The 18,547-nt window shown below is 35.3% G+C and overlaps 1 protein-coding gene across 3 annotated transcripts in view; it reads right to left on the bottom strand.

Moving 5' to 3' along the window:
• GPC5 (glypican 5) overlaps positions 1-18,547 on the bottom strand; it is a 1,274,636-nt gene that overhangs the window by 623,754 nt on the left and 632,335 nt on the right. The window contains exon 8 of one of the 3 annotated variants that reach the window (XM_070579053.1): positions 17,997-18,215. The exons of the other annotated variants lie outside the window; for them this stretch is intronic. Coding sequence (XP_070435154.1) covers positions 18,106-18,215 — 110 coding nt within the window. The 3' untranslated portion in view covers positions 17,997-18,105. Of the gene's footprint in view, positions 1-17,996; positions 18,216-18,547 lie in introns of those variants that run through there. 3 annotated transcript variants of the gene reach the window in all.

The raw sequence follows: 18,547 nt of genomic DNA, 5'->3' as shown, positions 1-18,547 counted from the left end.
TTCACTATTCAGGCTAGGGTTTGCATGTGGGTTTGTGTGTGTGTTCCAGTTACATGTCTTTTCTTATTTTGGGAACAGAGGAGACTGTGATGTTCCTAATAAAACCTAAACCAATGTTTCTAATGGGACATGACCAAGATCATACAAGTGATTCTTGCCTTTTTACCAATGATTTCCCCAGCTTTGCTCAATTCTTCTCACTCCTGAACAATTATTGTGATACCCAAATGTTAAACAGCTCTCCCCTCATGATCACACCCAGTCTAGGACTGACCTGTTCTCCTTTCAAGTTCCTCCTTAGAATCATCCAGCATCAATGCAAACCTATGACTAGTCCATCACAAGCACATACCTACAGTAAACAATGCTCTCTTAATGAGTTGCCTACAGTTCCTTTGGTGTACTGTTTCCTTTGATGCAGCAAATTAATATATCTAACTTCATTTCACCATGGAAGATCCTCTGGTGGTCTTTATCTGATGGGTGTTATCATAGTAAGAAGGACTTCCAATAAAATCAGTTATACCTAAGACATTTTCTAAGTAATGACCATTATTTAAAAAAATGCCCTTCCCTGAAACACGGTATTTGAGAGACTAAAATGGAATTTGCGAGCATTGTGTGCAAAGCCCTTAATTTTATACGGTAGGCAAATGAGATCTGAGACTTATTCAAAGCCCTGGAACATTAGTGATAGAACCACAATTAGAACGCATGTTACTCTAGATATTGTCCAGGGTACTTCCTCTATGAAGCCTGTCACTTTAAAGTTTCATACATTGTGATCCTCTCAGAAGTACCATAGAATAAATCCTTTTTGTATAGGAAGCAACAGTTGAACGCTAGTTTTTAAAATTTCTTTTTCAGGTATTAAAAAGCTATTTAAGGGGCTGGCCCCGTGGCCGAGCGGTTAAGTTCGTTCGCTCCGCTGCAGGCGGCCCAGTGTTTCGTTGGTTCGAATCCTGGGCGCGGACATGACACTGCTCATCAAACCACGCTGAGGCAGCGTCCCACATGCCACAACTAGAACGACCCACAACAAACAATATACAACTATGTACCGGGGGGCTTTGGGGAGAAAAAGGAAAAAATAAAATCTTAAAAAAAAAATAAAAAAATAAAAAATAAAAAAAAAATAAAAAGCTATTTAAAGGTATTTAGACTAATATTTAGAAATACCCTTCCGAAAGATGCTTCGCTTTCACTGTTTCTTTTGTGATTTTCAATTTTATTCATAAACACAAAAAGATTTTCAAAACATTTAAAAACAGCACAGAATTTCTGATGCACAATCTGCTGAAACTATTCTGTTCTTCTTGTTTGAAGTCCTATTTCCTGGCTCTTATCTTGGCTCTGTAGCACGCTAACTGGAACTAATGTGATCTAGGGTGAATAACTCAATGGATCTGTGCCAAACAGGGAAAATAATATTACCTATCACACAGAGTTTTGTGAAGATTAAATAAATTAGTACATAGAAAATACCTAGAACAGGGCTGGGTTCTGGAATGGAGTATCACTAAATAAACATTAGCTGTTTTTTCTATAATGCCAGTTAACTATTGAAAATTATTACTGGAAATTTTAAAACTCCATTTTCATATTTTATATTTGCATTTTTAAATAACAAATTTGACTTTTTAAAAAATTAATAAACATTATTTTTTAGATCAATTTTAGGTTCACAGCAAAATTGAGCAGACAGCACTGAGATTTCCCATATGACCCCTACGCCCCCACATGACCTCCCTCACTATCAACATCCCCCACCAGCGGCTATTCTCGCTACAATCGATGAACCTACATTGACACATCACTATCACCCAAAGTCCACAGTTTACATCAGGGTTCACTCTTGCTATTGTACATTCTATGGATTTGGACAAATGACATGACATTTTTAATGTATAATAACATGTTTCCACCATTATAGTGTCATACACACTATTTCCACTGCCCTAAAAATCTTCTATGCCCTGTCTATTCATCCCTCGCTCCCCCAGAACCCTGGAAACCATTGATCTTTTTACTGTTTCTATAATTTTTCTTTGTTCAGATGTCATATAGTTGGAATCATACAGTATATAGCCTTTTGATATTGGCTTCTTTCACTTAGTAATATGCACTTAAGGTTCCTTCATGGCTTGATAGCTTATTTCTTTTTAGCACTGAATAATATTCCATTTTCTGGATGTACCATAGTTTATCCACTCACCTACTGAAGGCTACCTTGGTTGCTTCCAAGTTTGGCAATTATGAATAAAACTATTAAAGAAAAATCCATGGGCAGGTTTTTATATAGACATAGTTTTCAGTTCTATTGAGTAAATACTGAGGAGCATGAATGCTAGATCATATGATAAGAATATGTTTAGTTTTGTAAGCAAACTTCACCTTTGAAATAGAAAATTTGGACTATTCTTACTATTCTTGCCATTGTTCACTGATCTTGAACATGTTTTGCTGAACCCACACATAGGAATACTGTGCAATGATGATAAGTTGTTTTCAAAGACACGAAGACATCCTGAAATACATAAACCCTTAGAACCATATAATAATAACCTTGATAACTGGTATGTTGGGGAAATGAAGTATTCAGTAGAAATTCTTGTTAATTTTTATCGTATATGTTATACTTTTCCCATTTCTTTCCATCACTTTTGTTCTTATTACTCCCATTAGTGTGGTTTCATTTTATTATATGCCCCATAAGGACTTCAAAATACATTTCTTCCTTCATTCACATATTCTTACACTAACTTAATGAAGATTTTATGAGCATTTTTGCTCATGCACAATAGTCAATTACACAGATATAAAGATATACAAGACATGGGTACATTTTTAGAAACTCATGGTCTAAGAAGAAATAAAGCACAAATGAGTAACTAGAGTGTAATAATATAGATATGCAGAAAGTGTTAAGTTAGCAGATAAGAGAGTGACCAAGTTCACTTAAAAAGGTGAATAAATCACTACAGAAAAAGATATTTGAGTTTCACTTATGTCATCAAAGTATGATTACCTGGGTTACTCTAGTAACAGCTCTCTCAAGATGCACTCTTAACACTGCAGTTAGAGGGGTCTTGCTATAGTGCAAAATGATCAATGAACTGAATTTTGGCATGGCATGCTATGGGTAAATATTTCATGAATTGGTTTACGCCAATCTCCAGCCTACACTGTATATTACGGCATTCTGGAATTCAATGCAGTTCCCTAACAACGCTCAGCTTTCTCTAGTTATCAGCATTCTGCTCCTGCTTCCTCTTACTGTAATGATTATTCTCCTGGCTATCCATAGCCCTATTAATAACTGTTTCTTCATGTGTCAGATTATATTTCAATTCCTCTGAGAAAACTTCCCACAATCCCTAAGGCTAAGATATTTTTCCTTTATTCTCTCATAATATCTGTTTTTGCACAAATAAAATTCTTCATACTGCACCGTAATTTCCTGATTACTCATCTCTATCCCCCAGAGGCAGAAATTTGCATGGTGTCTAGCACAGAGTAAGCTTCAGGTAAGTATTTGTTGAATGAATGAATGAGCAGATGGATGGATTGAGAGCTAGGCGGTTAACAACAAAGAAAAGATAAATATGGGTTGGGATTATTAAGGAGGAGCCATTAGTACTCAAATTTAATTTGGAGTTCAAAATTTGTATTAAATTAGTGCCATGTTATTCCCCTATGAGCTTCGCAATGTAATTTAGATTTCAGGAAAAAACAAGATTCCATCAAATATACGTGTATCCTAAAGATAAGGACTATTAATAATTACTTTGAAAAACATTATGATACAAAATCTATATTATTTTGCAAAATTATAACCAGAGAACTGGAATTAATTCTATATATTACTTAATAGGTAAACATAATTATTTATATTCTAAAAAATTATAGTGAGAAACATTAGAGTTATAAGAAAATTAAAGGAAGTCAACCATAATCAATCAAAAACTACCTCCAAGCAATATATACTGTGTTAATGTATCTCTTCCAAAATTGAGACATTACACATTAATCTAGAAAATTACATTCTTAAATTCAGTGCTTTACACTCCAGTTTAACAATTAGCACTCAAATAATTACTTTTGACTTATTAATTTTCACTCAAAATAGCACATTAAACTAATGCAAAGATCCAACAGTTAGGTCTCTACTATGTGAAAATATAAAAGAGTTATTTATATAAGTCACAAATTCAGATAGTTGTTAAAGAAAACCATGCTTATCAAATCTTCTATATTTAACACAGCTGTGGTCTTTTGAGTGTGAATGTATTTATATTCATTTTGGTTTCTGGTTAATATTCTTGACTAACTTTAATGTCATTATTTTCAATTCATTAGAAAATGTAGTTTTTAATGTTAAGATGTGTCTCAGAGACACGTAGATTATACTCATATCCATTCATGCAATTCAGAGCACGTTCATTAATTGTCTTATGTTTGGAGGCACCGTGGTAAGGACTGTGAGGCAGTTGTTCTCACGCTTTATTGGGAATAATTGCTATTTGTTATGCTTGTTAAATATAAATTTCCAGGCTCCACCCATGGAAATGTTGATTCAGAATTTTGGGGTGGAATTCTACAATTTGCATTTTAAACAAGCACAGAGATAATTCTGATGGAAGTTGTATACTCCATGATCAAAAATATTTCCATGATGTATGGAAGGATAAAAAGATGTTGCCTGACTTGTCCTCAGGATCTTACAAGCTATTATAGTTAATACAGCTCATACACAAAGCTATACTCTTGAGTGGGCCATAGGAACCAATAATGGTTTTGGTACTGGCAGTGGGAATAGAATCATACTTTAGAAAATATATGTCTGGTAAATACACAAGATGTTGAAGAAGTGCTTGATTGTATCTTAGAGAGTTAATTCAAATATTCCAAATCTAAGAAGACCCGAAATTAATTATAGTAAAACAGAGATTTGGAATTTGTTTTCAAGAACCAACAATATTTGGTATCTTAGCATTGCCAGTACCATTTTCTATTTACTATGTATATATGTTTTCAATTGCTCTGCCTCAACCTTTCCTAGCCCTGTACAGTTGGCTCCATGGAAGATCCAAACCCAATAGTCCCAGCAGACAGCCTCAGAGAGGCAGTTTTACGTAGTGGTTTCATTGACACTCAGAGCTCCAAATCAACTCAGGTGGACCAGGCACAATGCCAAATTAAAATAAAGATTCAGTGGTTCCAGGGCTGATCCCCCAGGGGACTTCTCACCCAAAAGACAGCTATTTCCTCTTTCTCTCTGTTCTATATGTCCAAGCATAAATGGCTTATTTCTTCTAATTTTCTATGTGATTATTTTTCTCTGGAATTTGGGAGGAAATGGTAAAATAAGTGTTAGCCTGAACAGTAGAATATACACCTAAAGAAAATTGTAATGGTTTTATGCCCTTAAAAACTAGGAGGAAGTTCTCACCGGTTTTCAGAAAATAATTACATTTTGATTCCAACTTTAGACAATTAATACCAGCTCTATCAGAGAGAGTTCAGTCAAAAAAACAGGAAGCATGCTAGATATTTTAGCGATAATATAATGTAGGAAATTAGTATATAGATATTTAAAGGTTAGTGGAGCAAAAAGATCATGTTGAAGACCATAGATATTAGTAACTATAGAGAGTAGTTCCCACTCTTAGGGTTGAAGGAAAGGATAAGATAGCATATCCTGAATCTAGAGACTTGAAAGAGAAGTTTACAATGGGAGTGTAGACCTTCCTGGATGATGCTCAGATCTCTATGGAGCACCACATTGCTGGTGTCAGACTATAAATGGAAGAAAAGTTAACTGGCACAGGAATATAATATAGTCGTTACTGTAAGTGCTAAAAGTGTCAGAGGCTGGGGAGTGATAAGAACTGGAAGGAAAGAAGGATTTTCTCCTTCTCCCATTTTTTGATATCCTTTGAGTATCTCCCATTGGCAGAAAAATTACAGTGCACTGGTTGGGAAGATAATCTGGGAAACATAATTTATAGACTTCATGTAGTTTGGGAATTTAGTTGAGAGTTTTGGAAATGCAGTTTGCATAATCATAGAATAATTTTTAGAAGGGTGGCCTGGAGCTGAGACACAACAGCTAAATAACCAGTACGACAGTCATAACAATCTTTTTTTTTTTTATTAAGATTATGATAGATTACAGCCTTGTGAGATTTCAGTTGTACATTATTGTTAGTCTTGTTGTGGGTACACCAACTTTCCCCTTTGTGCCCTCCCCCCACCCTCCCCTTTTCCCTGGTAACCACCGATCAGTTCTCCTTGTCTATATGTTATCTTCCACCTATGAGTGGGGTCATATATAGTTCATCTTTCTCTGTCTGGCTTATTTGGCTTAGCATAATACCCTCGAGGTCTATCCATGTTGCTGCGAATGGACCAATTTTGTCCTTTTTTATGGCTGAGTAGTATTCCATTGTGTATATATACCATATCTTCTTTATCCAATCATCAGTGTCTGGGCATTTAGGTTGGTTCCACATCTTGGCTATTGTAAATAATGCTGTGATGAACACAGGGGTGCAAAGGACTCTTGGGATTTCTGATTTCAGGTTCTTAGGATGGATACCCAGTAATGGGATGGTTGGGTCATAAAATATTTCTATTTTTAACTTTTTGAGATATCTCCATACTGTTGTCCATAGTGGCTGTACTAGTTTGCATTCCCACCAACAGTGTATGAGGGTTCCTTTTTCTCCACAACCTCTCCAACATTTGTCGCTCTTGGTTTTGGATGTTTTTGCCAATCTGACGGGTGTAAGGTGATATCTTAGTGTAGTTTTGATTTGCATTTCCTTTATGATTAGCGATGATGAACATTTTTTCATGTGTCTATTGGCCATACTTATATCTTCTTTGGAGAAATGTCTGTTCATGTCCTCTGCCCATTTTTTGATCGGGTTGTTTGTTTTTTTGTTGTTAAGCTGCGTGAGTTCTTTGTATATTATGGAGATTAAGCTTTTGTTGGATAAGTGGCTTGTAAATATTTTTTCCCAATTAGTGGGCTGTTTTTTTGTTTCAATCCTGTTTTCCCTTGCCTTGAAGAAGCTCTTTAGTCTGATGAAATCCCATTTGTTTATTTTGTCTATTGTTTCCCTCAACTGAGGAGTTATAGTGTCCGAAAAGATTCTTTTGAAACTGATGTCAAAGAGTGTATTGCCTATATTTTCTTCTAGAAGACTTATTGTTTCAGGCCTAATAATCTTAAGGTCTTTGATCCATTTTGAGTTTATTTTGGTGTGTGGCGAAAAAGAATGGTCAATTTTCAATCTTTTGCATGTGGCTGTCCAGTTTTCCCAGCACCATTTGTTGAGGAGACTTTCTTTTCTCCAATGTAGGCCCTCCGCTCCTTTGTCGAAAATTAGCTGTCCATAGATGTGTGGTTTTATCTCTGGGCTTTCAATTCTGTTCCATTGATCTGTGGACCTGTTTTTGTACCAGTACCATGCTGTTTTGATCACTGTAGCTTTGTAGTATGTTTTGAAATCAGGAATTGTGATTCCTCCGGCTTTGTTTTTCTTACACAGGATTGCTTTAGCAATTCGTGGTCTTTTGTTACCCCATATGAATTTTAGGATTCTTTGTTCAATTTCTGAAAAGAATGCCCTTGGGATTCTGATTGGGATAGCGTTGAATCTGTAGATTGCTTTAGGTAGTATGGACATTTTAACTATATTTATTCTTCCAATCCATGTGCATGGAATGTCTTTCCATCTCTTTATGTCGTCGTCAATTTCTTTCAAGAAAGTCTTGTAGTTTTCATTGTATAAATCCATCACTTCCTTGGTTAAATTTATCCCAAGGTATTTTATTCTTTTCGTTGCGATTGTGAATGGGATTGAGTTCTTGAGTTCTTTTTCTGTTAGTTCATTGTTAATGTATAGAAATGCTACTGATTTATGTATGTTGATTTTATACTCTGCTACTTTGCTGTAGTTGTTGAACAATCTCTTAATTATTTTTAAGTGTGTGTCTTAAGAAAGATAGAACAATTGAGTACCACCACTCATTTCACTGGGATATAAGAGACAATGAAAGTGTTTACTTTGATCAAAAGCATCTGAGTGTCCTCAGAAGAATTGAAATTGGCTGTCTGAAATGACAGATAACTAAAAGCTATTGTTCAACTGTTCATAAGCTCTCAATATTGAAATGGCCTCTTCTCATTAGAAGACCAATTCGCTGCCTAATAATACTGTGTGGTGGCTTAAGTTACCACATGTCAGCAAAGATCCAGACTGTCAGTTTAAACATATTACTTCAACAGCAGTGCAGAGATGGATAAATAGAAGCAAAGAGACCAATATGACATTATAAAAACAATTCAGGTAAGCGATGTGCAGGACCTGAGTTCAAAAAGTAGTAGCAGGAAAAGGAAAGAGAGAATGTAAGAAAAATTTAGCAGGTAAAGACAATGCACCTTACTAAATGTGGGGAGTGAAGGAACTGGAGGAACCTAGGATAACAGTTGAGTTTCTGGCTTGGGAGGATGGTAAATGGTCGTGTATCAACCAAAAGCCCAAAAAGGGAAAATTAAAACATAGCTTTGGGAGGAAATTTGACAAGCTTAGTTTTGGACTTGATTGCACAATCTAGATCTAACTGTCGTCTGAACATCACTGGAACTTGTCATATTATTTGGACATTGGGCCTTGAATATATGGATTTTCCTTTGAAGTCCTTTGCAGTTGAGTAAATCATTATTTTCTAAAGAACAAAGTCCAAATTAATAAGGAGGCCAACTATATAGGTTCCTACTTTATAGAGGCCTCTGACTACTTTGCTAGTCTCTTCTCTCATTCCCTCCTCAAAAGTAATGTTTTAGGAAGATCAAACATCTCCTGAATAGACTGTGATATTTGAAACATTTATGCTTTGTAAATACTCTTTCTGGGATGAATTTTATCCCACTGCCCATCTGGCTATCTTTTATACTCTTGGAAATGCAGCTCACATGTAACTTTTAAGATCTTATCCCTGGCAAAAACTCCTTAGAATTTATCCCTTTTATGAACCCTCTGCACTTTATATTGTTCCATTTTTTATATTTTCACAGCTTATTTTCATGTGTTTATTTACATATCTCTCTCCCCTTCTAGACTTTGAGTACCTTAAGTGCATAAGGGCAACATACATCTATTTAGAGAACATTACACACCAGAAACAGTGAGGAGATTTCTTACAATCATACACTGACAAAATATTATTAGGTAGATATATAATGAGATACTACAAGTCAACCTAGGAAATAGGAGAAGGGTAAAAAAGACACTTCACAAAAGAGGAAACATAAAATGACCAATAAACAAAAAGTAATGTTCAACTTCACCAGTAATCAGTGAAATGCACATGACCGAGGAAGATCTCCGTGGCTTCACTAAAGTTTAAACAAATTTCTGCCTGACTGTAAGTCCCTGACCTCCCTTTTCTTAAAGCATTTGCTTTAGAAAACATGCTATTATAAATTCTTTCACTACCACTTTGAGATGTAAATCTTCTCCCCTCTTCTTGCTAGTTTTACACCACCGTAGGACTGTCTTTCTCAAGGATCTGGGAGCCATTCCTTTGAAATGTAATTTTCAAGCAAGATAGGGCCTCTATCTTCTGGTCTATGTGGGAGGCAGAAGCCTAACTTTGATAAGTGCCAATTAGCAAACACAGATGGCCTAATCACATTGACAAACTACCACCCCCCACCACCACCACCTCAGTACTTTTTCTCTAGCTCACCACAGTGCTTAAAAACCGTCCAACCTTTTGTTTCAGTAGAGTTGAGTTCAATTTCTCTGCCTTGTTGTACTAGTCTTGACTACTATTTCAATAGTCTGAAATAAAGTCTTCCTTCCCTGTTTCATTCTGTCTGGTGCAATTTTTCTTTGACACACATAAATATTTTTTTTACCATTTACATCCAAAGTTTGCAAAATTAAAAAGTCTGAGGATGTGTAATTATGACAAAAAGTGAAAAAAGAATAGTTTACCTTAGTGTTTGTGTAAACAAATTGATGCAATGATTTTGAAGATCAATTTTACTACCCAAAGCAACATACTCAAATGCATAAAGATGCTTGCTTGCAGCGTTGCTTATAATCATTACATTTGGAAACAGTAGGCAAACATTATGATATGTTCCTATCTCAATCAAAAGGAATAAAGTCTATTTCATTAGCAGAAAGACTATTGGTGACATACAAATTTGAAAGACACTGCTGTTTTTCACATTTATGAGAACATATGTATTTTAAGTACGTTAGTATATTTTCAGTATATTCAGTATATCCAGTATATGTAGAAAACACGTGTGTGTAGGAGCGCATGTATGTCATGTCAAAGAACAGGACCAAAGAGAAACAAGAGCACCATTGTTTCCTTAAAAATTGTAAATGATCTGGGAGATTCAGGGGAGACAGCAGTAGCATATTGTAGCATAGCTTTTGGAAACTTCCAAATCCTTACATAAAACACACAGAAGAATTATTAAAATCAAAATCACACAGATACGATATACAACCCAACCCATGAGTTATCCTAATGAACCTCAAAATACAAATGAGTGAGAACATACTATCAATAGCCAGAAAACCTACATAATATCAGCATGTATGCAGAAGAAAGCAGTGAGGAGCAATACAGCAAGTTACAGATCTGAAAACAAAAGAATGCAAATAGCCAACAGGTATTCACTGGAAATCAATTTGAAAACAGCAGAGAATGGGGAGAAGTTTTGCCCAGTCTTAATAATAGGTGAATGTGAGGACTCTGATATATGGCTGAAAGGGCTGGAGCCTCTGCAACCTTTTGAACTCTCAAAACTAATCTGGCAAGTGTTCCTTACAATTCAGGGATGCACATAGAAGAGAAACTGCTGGAAATGGAATTAAGAAATCAAAGAAGAAATAAAAAAAATCCTGGAGACAAATGAAAATGAAAACACGACATGCCAAAATCTGTGGGATACAGCAAAAGCGGTTCTACGAGGGAAGTTTTTACAATTCAGGCCTAACTCAACAAAGAAGAAAAATCCCAAATAGACAATCTAAAAGTGCACCTAAGTGTACTGGAAAAAGAACAACAAACAAAGCCCAAAATCAGCAGAAGGAAGAAAATAATAAAAATCAGAGCAGAAATAAACGAAATAGAGACTAAAAAAAGATAGAAAAAAATAATGAAATCAAGAGCTGGTTCTTTGAAAAGATAAACAAAATTGACAAACCCTTAGCTAGACTCACCAAGAAAAAAAGAGAGAAAGCTCAAATAAATAAAATCAGAAACGAAAGAGGAGAGATTACAATGGACACCTCAGAAATACAAAAGATAATAAGAGAATACTATGAAAAGCTATACGCCAACAAATTGGATAATCTAGAAGAAATGGATAAATTCTTAGAAACATACAACCTTCCAAAACTGGACCAAGAAGATGTAGAAAATTTGAATAGACCAATCACCAGTAAGGAGATTGAAACAGCAATTAAAAACCTCCCAAAAAATAAAAGTCCAGGACCAGATGGCTTCCCTGGTGAATTCTACCGAACATTCAAAGAAGACTTAATACCTATCCTTGTCAAACTCTTCCAAAAAATTGAAGAGGAGGGGAGGCTTCCTAACTCCTTCTACAAAACAAACATTATCCTGATACCAAAATCAGATAAGGACAACACAAAAGAAGAAAATTACAGGCCAATATCACTGATGAACATCGATGCAAAAATCCTGAACAAAATACTAGCAAATCGAATACAACAATACATTAAAAAGATCATACATCATGATCAAGTGGGTTTCATTCCGGGGATGCAGGAATGGTTCAACATCCGCAAATCTATCAATGTGATACACCACATTAACAAAATGAAGAATAAAAATCACATGATCATCTCAATAGATGCAGAGAAAGCATTTGACAAGATACAGCAAAGATTTATGATAAAAACTCTAAATAAAATGGGTATAGAAGGAAAATACCTCAACATAATAAAGCCCATATATGACAAACCCACAGCAAATATCATTCTCAATGGAGAAAAACTGAAAGATATCCCTCTAAGAACAGGAACAGACAAGGATGCCCACTGTCACCACTCTTATTTAACATAGTATTGGAAGTCCTAGCCAGAGCAATCAGGCAAGAAAAAGAAATAAAAGGGATCCACATTGGAAAAGAAGAAGTGAAACTGTCACTCTTTGCAGACGACATGATTTTATATCTAGAAACCCCTGAAGAGTCCACTAAAAAACTTTTAGAAATAATAAAGGAATACAGTCAAGTTGTGGGCTACAAAATCAATGTACAAAAATCCGTTGAGTTGCTATACATTAACAACGAAGTAGCAGAAACAGAAATTAAGAATACAATCCCATTTACAATTGCAACAAAAAGAATAAAATAGCTAGGAATAAACTTAACAAAAGAGGTGAAAGATCTGTACACCGAAAACTATAAAACATTGTTGAAAGAAGTCGAAGAAGACACAAAGAAATGGAAAGCTATTCCATGCTCTTGGATTGGAAGAATTAACATTGTTAAAATGTCCATACTTCCTAAAGCAATCTATAGATTCAACGCAATCCCTATCAAAGTTCCAACAACATTTTTTACAGAAATAGAACAAAGAATCCTAAAATTTATATGGAACAACAAAAGACCCTGAATAGCCAAAGGATTCCTGAGAAAAAAGAACAAAGCTGGAGGTATCACACTTCCCGATTTCAAATTATACTACAAAGCCATAGTAACCAAAACAGCATGGTACTGGCACAAAAACAGACACACAGATCAATGGAACAAAATTGAGAGCCCAGAAGTAAACCCACACGTTTATGGACAGCTAATATTCGACAAGGGAGCCAAGAGCATACGATGGAAAAAGGAGAGTCTCTTCAATAAATGATGTTGGGAAAACTGGACAGCCACATGCAAAAGAATGAAAGTAGACCATTCCCTTACACCATGCAAAAATCAACTCAAAATGGATTAAAGACTTGAATGTAAGACCTGAAACCATGAGACTTCTAGAAGAAAACATAGGCAGTATGCTCTATGACATTGGCCTGAGCAGCATATTTTCAAGTCCCATGTCTGACCGGGCAAGGGAAACAAAAGAAAAAATGAATGAATGGGATTACATCAAACTAAAAAGCTTCTGCACAGCAAAGGAAACCATCAACAAAACGAAAAGACAACCTAACAATTGGGAGAAGATATTTGCAAACCACATATCAGATAAGGGGTTAATATCCAAAATATACAAAGAACTCATACAGCTCAACAACAAAAAAAACCTAACAATCCAATTAGAAAATGGGCAAAAGATCTGAACAGAGAGATTTCTCCAAAGAAAATATACAGATGGCCAACAGGCATATGAAAAGATGCTCAACATCATTAGCTATCAGGGAAATGCAAATCAAAACTACAATGAGGTATCACCTCACTCCGGTCAGAATGGCTATAATTAACAAGACAGGAAACAACAAATGTTGGAGAGGGTGTGAAGAGAAGTGAACCCTTGTTCACTGCTGGTGGCAGTGCAAACTGGTGCAGCCACTATGGAAAGCAATTTGGAGTATAGCCCTCAGAAAATTAAGGATAGATCTACCATATGATCCAGCTATTCCACTGCTGGGTATTTATCCAAAGAACTTGAAAACACAAAGGCATAAAGATACTTGCACCCCTATGTTCATTGAAGCATTATTTGCAATAGCCAAGGCTTGGAAGCAACCTAGGTGCCCATCAAGGGACGAATGGATAAAGAAGATGTGGTATTTATACACGATGGACTACTACTCAGCCATAAGAACTGACGAAATCCGGCCATTTGCGACAACACGGATGGACCTTGAAGGTATTATGCTGAGTGAAATAAGTCAGAGGGAGAAAGTCCAATACCATATGATCTCACTCATAAGTAGAAGATAAAAACGACAAAAAAAAAACCAAAAAAACACATAGCATTGGAGATTGGATTGGTGGTTACCATTGGGGAAGGGGGGAGGGGGGAGGGCAAAAGGGGTGATTAGGGTCACATGTGAGGGGATGCACTATAATTAGTGTTCAGGTGGTGAACATGATGTAATGTACCCATAATTTGAAATATGATGTACATCCGAAAAAAATAAAAATTAAAAAAAAAGAATTAGTGGGATAAGGGCAATGGAAAGTTAGGAAAGAGAAGATACAGGTAAATGTAAGGAAGGGAACAGAGCAGGAAGTTCTCAGAAAACAAGTCAGCATATTTTTTTAACACTTCATGAAATCAACAGGCCTTCAAACTCAGTAAATTTAGAAAATCTAGCTGAACCAAGCCTCCTTCTAAAAATTTAGGAAATTTAAACTCACATAAAAATAAGCAAGAGAAAAGGATTGAGATCAAATCCCATACAAAATTATTATAACAAAAATTATGTTCTGCTACTATGTCTACAAACTGTGAAGGCACACCAGAAAGACATGTTCAAATACCAGACCAAAAATTTAACCTATCATTTCAAAATGAACTAAGAAACATAAAGGAAAGGATACAAGACTGCAAATAACGTAAGTCAAAATTAGAAAAAAACTTAGAAATGAGGTTAGTGATTTTAAGAAAAGAAGAAAAGGAAGAAAAATTTATTTAAAAATAAAATCTAGAAGGAATGTAAAAGGAAAGAAACACCACTAGCAACACCTTGAGAAATATGAAAGGAAAAAGGAGTTAGATTTTAAAAATCAAAAATATGTTTAAAAAAATAAACATTGGAGAATATGCTGAAAATAAGTAAATACAATTCAACAGTGTATAATGGGTGTTGCTGAAGAAGAAAATCAAGAGAAGAAGAGAATAATTACTTAAAACTATAAATCAATAAAAATCTGCTAAAATAGATTCGATACTACTTATTAAAAAAGGATAGCATGTTACTGAGAATGCTGACTCAGAACTACCAACACAGAGGTTTATTCTAGTAAAATTACTGCACTTTAAAAAAAAAGAAAACAAATTGTTGGGCACCGAGAAGGTAAAAAATACATATTTGGCTTATAAAGGGAAGAAAATTAGATCATTGTTAGATTTTTCTTTTTGCCAGCAATGCTTTCTGCTAGATTAGAAATATGTGCATATTGAAGAAATGCAAGGAAGGAAAATGTGAGCCAACATTCTTCACTTCAGCAAAATTGAATTTCATGGAAAAAGGGCACAAACTTTTATCACCAAGTAAGAACGTGTGAAATATTGTCTTCATCAGTCCTTCTTAAAAAATCTACTACAGAGACTTTGACATAAGAACTAGTAGTGAGCATTAAATATATAGTTACTGGAAGAATAAATGAAAGTTGAGTGGCAGATATAGTAGATGACCTAACTATATCTAGCTATTTTCTATCCATCTATCTATCTTGTATCCATCTATCTTATATCAATATAGTTCCTTGCCAAGGAACTATGTAGACAGATCTTTCCATAGGGCTGTCCGATATATACCAATATCTATATCTATTATAACTATAAAATGGGGAGAGAATATGCATCAAGTATGCAAAAATATAACTGATTTTAGTAATCATAATTCGTAGGGTATTTTTAGTATTATTGTGGTAATGTGGTATATCTAAAGTCGAATAAAGCAAATGAGTAATTGAGATATTTATTTCTATTATCACTTGTGTCTTTGAGAACTGTGTCTTGTGCCCAGATTGTGTTCATGAAACACCATTTCTTACTGAAACAAATCAAGGGTCATATAAAAATGACTGATTCCATGTCTGTGAAAGATAATACATCAGCTCAGCTTGGAATATCTTGGTATACTCTATAGCAACGAAACTAGGCAAGACTTCGAGGATCATATCAAATGGACGCAAGAGCCAAATGGAAGAAGTGCCAATTGGCAAATACGGGACAATCTGGATTTCAATAAGGATAAGAATTACAAATGTTTTTAAAACTGAGTTCATGATGATATTTAAAAAAATAAAAAGAACTGGTCACCTTCTGAGAAAGACAGGGAGAATACTACTTCATTATCTTGAAACTGGTTAAATAAAAAAAAAAAAGATCCAAGAATGTACCCTCCCTTTCCTGAAGGTCATAACCAAAATAGATAAGTAGGTCACTGAAGTGGACTTTTGTCCTGATAGCATCTGTCAAATATCACCCTATAGAAGAGGAAAAAGCCCACGGATATAAAAGAAATTTCAAATAAGGAAGTACACAAGGAATTTCATATACTTATGTAAAGAAAGGACAATTCAACAAATTATCATGATAATAGAAATTATATAGAATAAAATATTGTTCCAGTTTCTTTCTTTGGACAGATACAGAAAAGTAGTAGGAATGGGGAAAAAAAGTGTTTGCAAAAATGGAGAGCAACATGAGCTCTTATTTATTGCTGGTGAGAATATAGATTGACAAAATCTCTTTGTAAACCAGCTTGACATTTCCTAGTAAAGCTTAACATATGCAAGCTTTGCTTTGTGACACTATTATGCTTATAGGTATACACTGCAGAGGCTCTTACCCATGTGCATCAACAGATATGTTCAAGATGGTTTATTAGCCACATGATTCACAATATCCCAAAACTGAAATCAACTCCAATATGCATCAAGTGTGTATATTCATAAATTAGAATACTATACTTCCATAAAAATGAATGAGTACAGCAACACCCATCAACATGGGTGAACCTCAAAAATATAACGTTTAAGGAAAGGAACACACCATGTAACAATAAAGACCAAATGGTTCCATTTATATAAAGTGCAAAACCCAGCAATATATTGTTTATGAAGGCATATATTGGTTAAAACTCTTAAGAAAGGAAAAAGAAATGATTTTTACATAATTTGTGATCATGGCAAATTCTCGGAGTGTGGTGTGTTCAGAGAAGGGTATGCTCTAGAGGTATGGAAATACTGTATTTCTTGGACTGGGTAGAGGGGTAGACAAATTCATTTTGTTATTTTCCTTAAGCTGTGTGTGTGTACGTGTATGTAACTATATCTTTATCTCTATCTCTATCTCTACATTTATCTCTATTTCTTTCTCTTTTTTTTTTTTTGTGAGGAACATTGTCCTTGAGCTAACATCTGTGCCAATCTTCCTCTATTTTGCCTGTGCGATGCCGCCATAGCACGGCTTGATGAACAGTATGTGGGTCCATACCCAGGATCCAAACCCGTGAACCCCAGCTTCCAAAGTGCACTGCACAAACTTAACTACTGCACCACCAGACCGGCCCCTATCTCTGTTTCTATCTCTATGTTATTATTATGACATCATCTAGTTTTATGGAAGATTCCTCTCTTGTTAGTTCACAGAAGCATTTAAGAAAAACTTTTTACATATTTTATTCAACACTTTTTTTTGTTTAGTGGTGGGGGTGGGCGCTCTTGTAATGCTGTCTATGGATTGAGTCATTTAATCCTCACAAGGCTGCTTCTTGGAGACTACTGCTATTACCCCCATCTTAAGGAAATTTAGGTACAGAACAATTACTTGTGCAAGGTAGTGGTAAGTTACTTGTGCAAGATATACCTTATTTGTACATGTTTATTTTCCTAACCAGTTATCTGTATTGCTATTAAAAATAATTGCACACAGAAACTAAATGACCACACAGAAAAACTTTTAATAGTTCCTCTTTCCTATCAAATTAAACACAAACCCCTCCCTACTGAATTCAAAATCCGTTGTAAAATTTTGAACCCACATTTTAGACTTCCAACATTTTTTCAAGCAATTTGAATAATTTTGTGTCTCTGTAAGCATGCTCCTCCTTACTCCTTCTCTCCCCCCACCACTGTCTTTGTCCATGATGTCTCCTCCTCCCAGGGTTCCTTCCCTCCCTATTGTCAATTGCTGAAACCAAATCATGAGTCCATCCTCTCAAATGCCTTTCTCATAAACATTGCAGTCAAACATTTTTTCCAGTTTGCCCTCTCTCTGCTTCCTTTATGAAGTATTTTCTGATTGCCCCTTTTGGATAGTCTCTCTCCTTTCTTTTAGTTCACATAAAACTTTGATTTATCTCTGTTGGAATTTAATGTGATACAGAGGATCATGCAAGATATTTCTTCAGTGTTCATTACAAACTGGAGGAGTTGATGAAGGTGAAACATTTCTGCTGAGATACCAGAGACACTGTTTCAAAATGGAAGTCTTTTTGAAGCAAGTGTAGGCTAAAGGCTTCAGGCCCTGAGAAAAGATGGAAGTGGTGCTCCTTTGGTGTTAGGAAATAAACGCAAGCCTCAAACCATCAAACTGGGACTACCAAAAATCATATAGGATAAGTCACTATTACTGGCCTAATTGTTATAGTCCCTAACGTCCTAGTGCATGTGATGCTTTCTTGTAAAGCTAATACATAAACGTAGATACTGTTTTATAAGAGTTCATACTGCTTTAATAGAGAATTATTGCAGAGATACTAATAAATAAAGGCTGTAAGAAACAAGGGTGTAAATTTTTCAGCCTCACAGTGTGGTCCTTAGACCAGGAGCAACAGCATCATCTGAGAGCATGTAAGG

The sequence above is a fragment of the Equus przewalskii genome, chromosome 16 (genome assembly GCF_037783145.1).
Source record: "Equus przewalskii isolate Varuska chromosome 16, EquPr2, whole genome shotgun sequence".
Classification (NCBI taxonomy): Eukaryota; Metazoa; Chordata; class Mammalia; order Perissodactyla; family Equidae; genus Equus; species Equus przewalskii.
The sequence above is the reverse complement of the archived record's forward strand: the minus strand, read 5'-3'. Positions and strand labels throughout refer to the sequence as shown.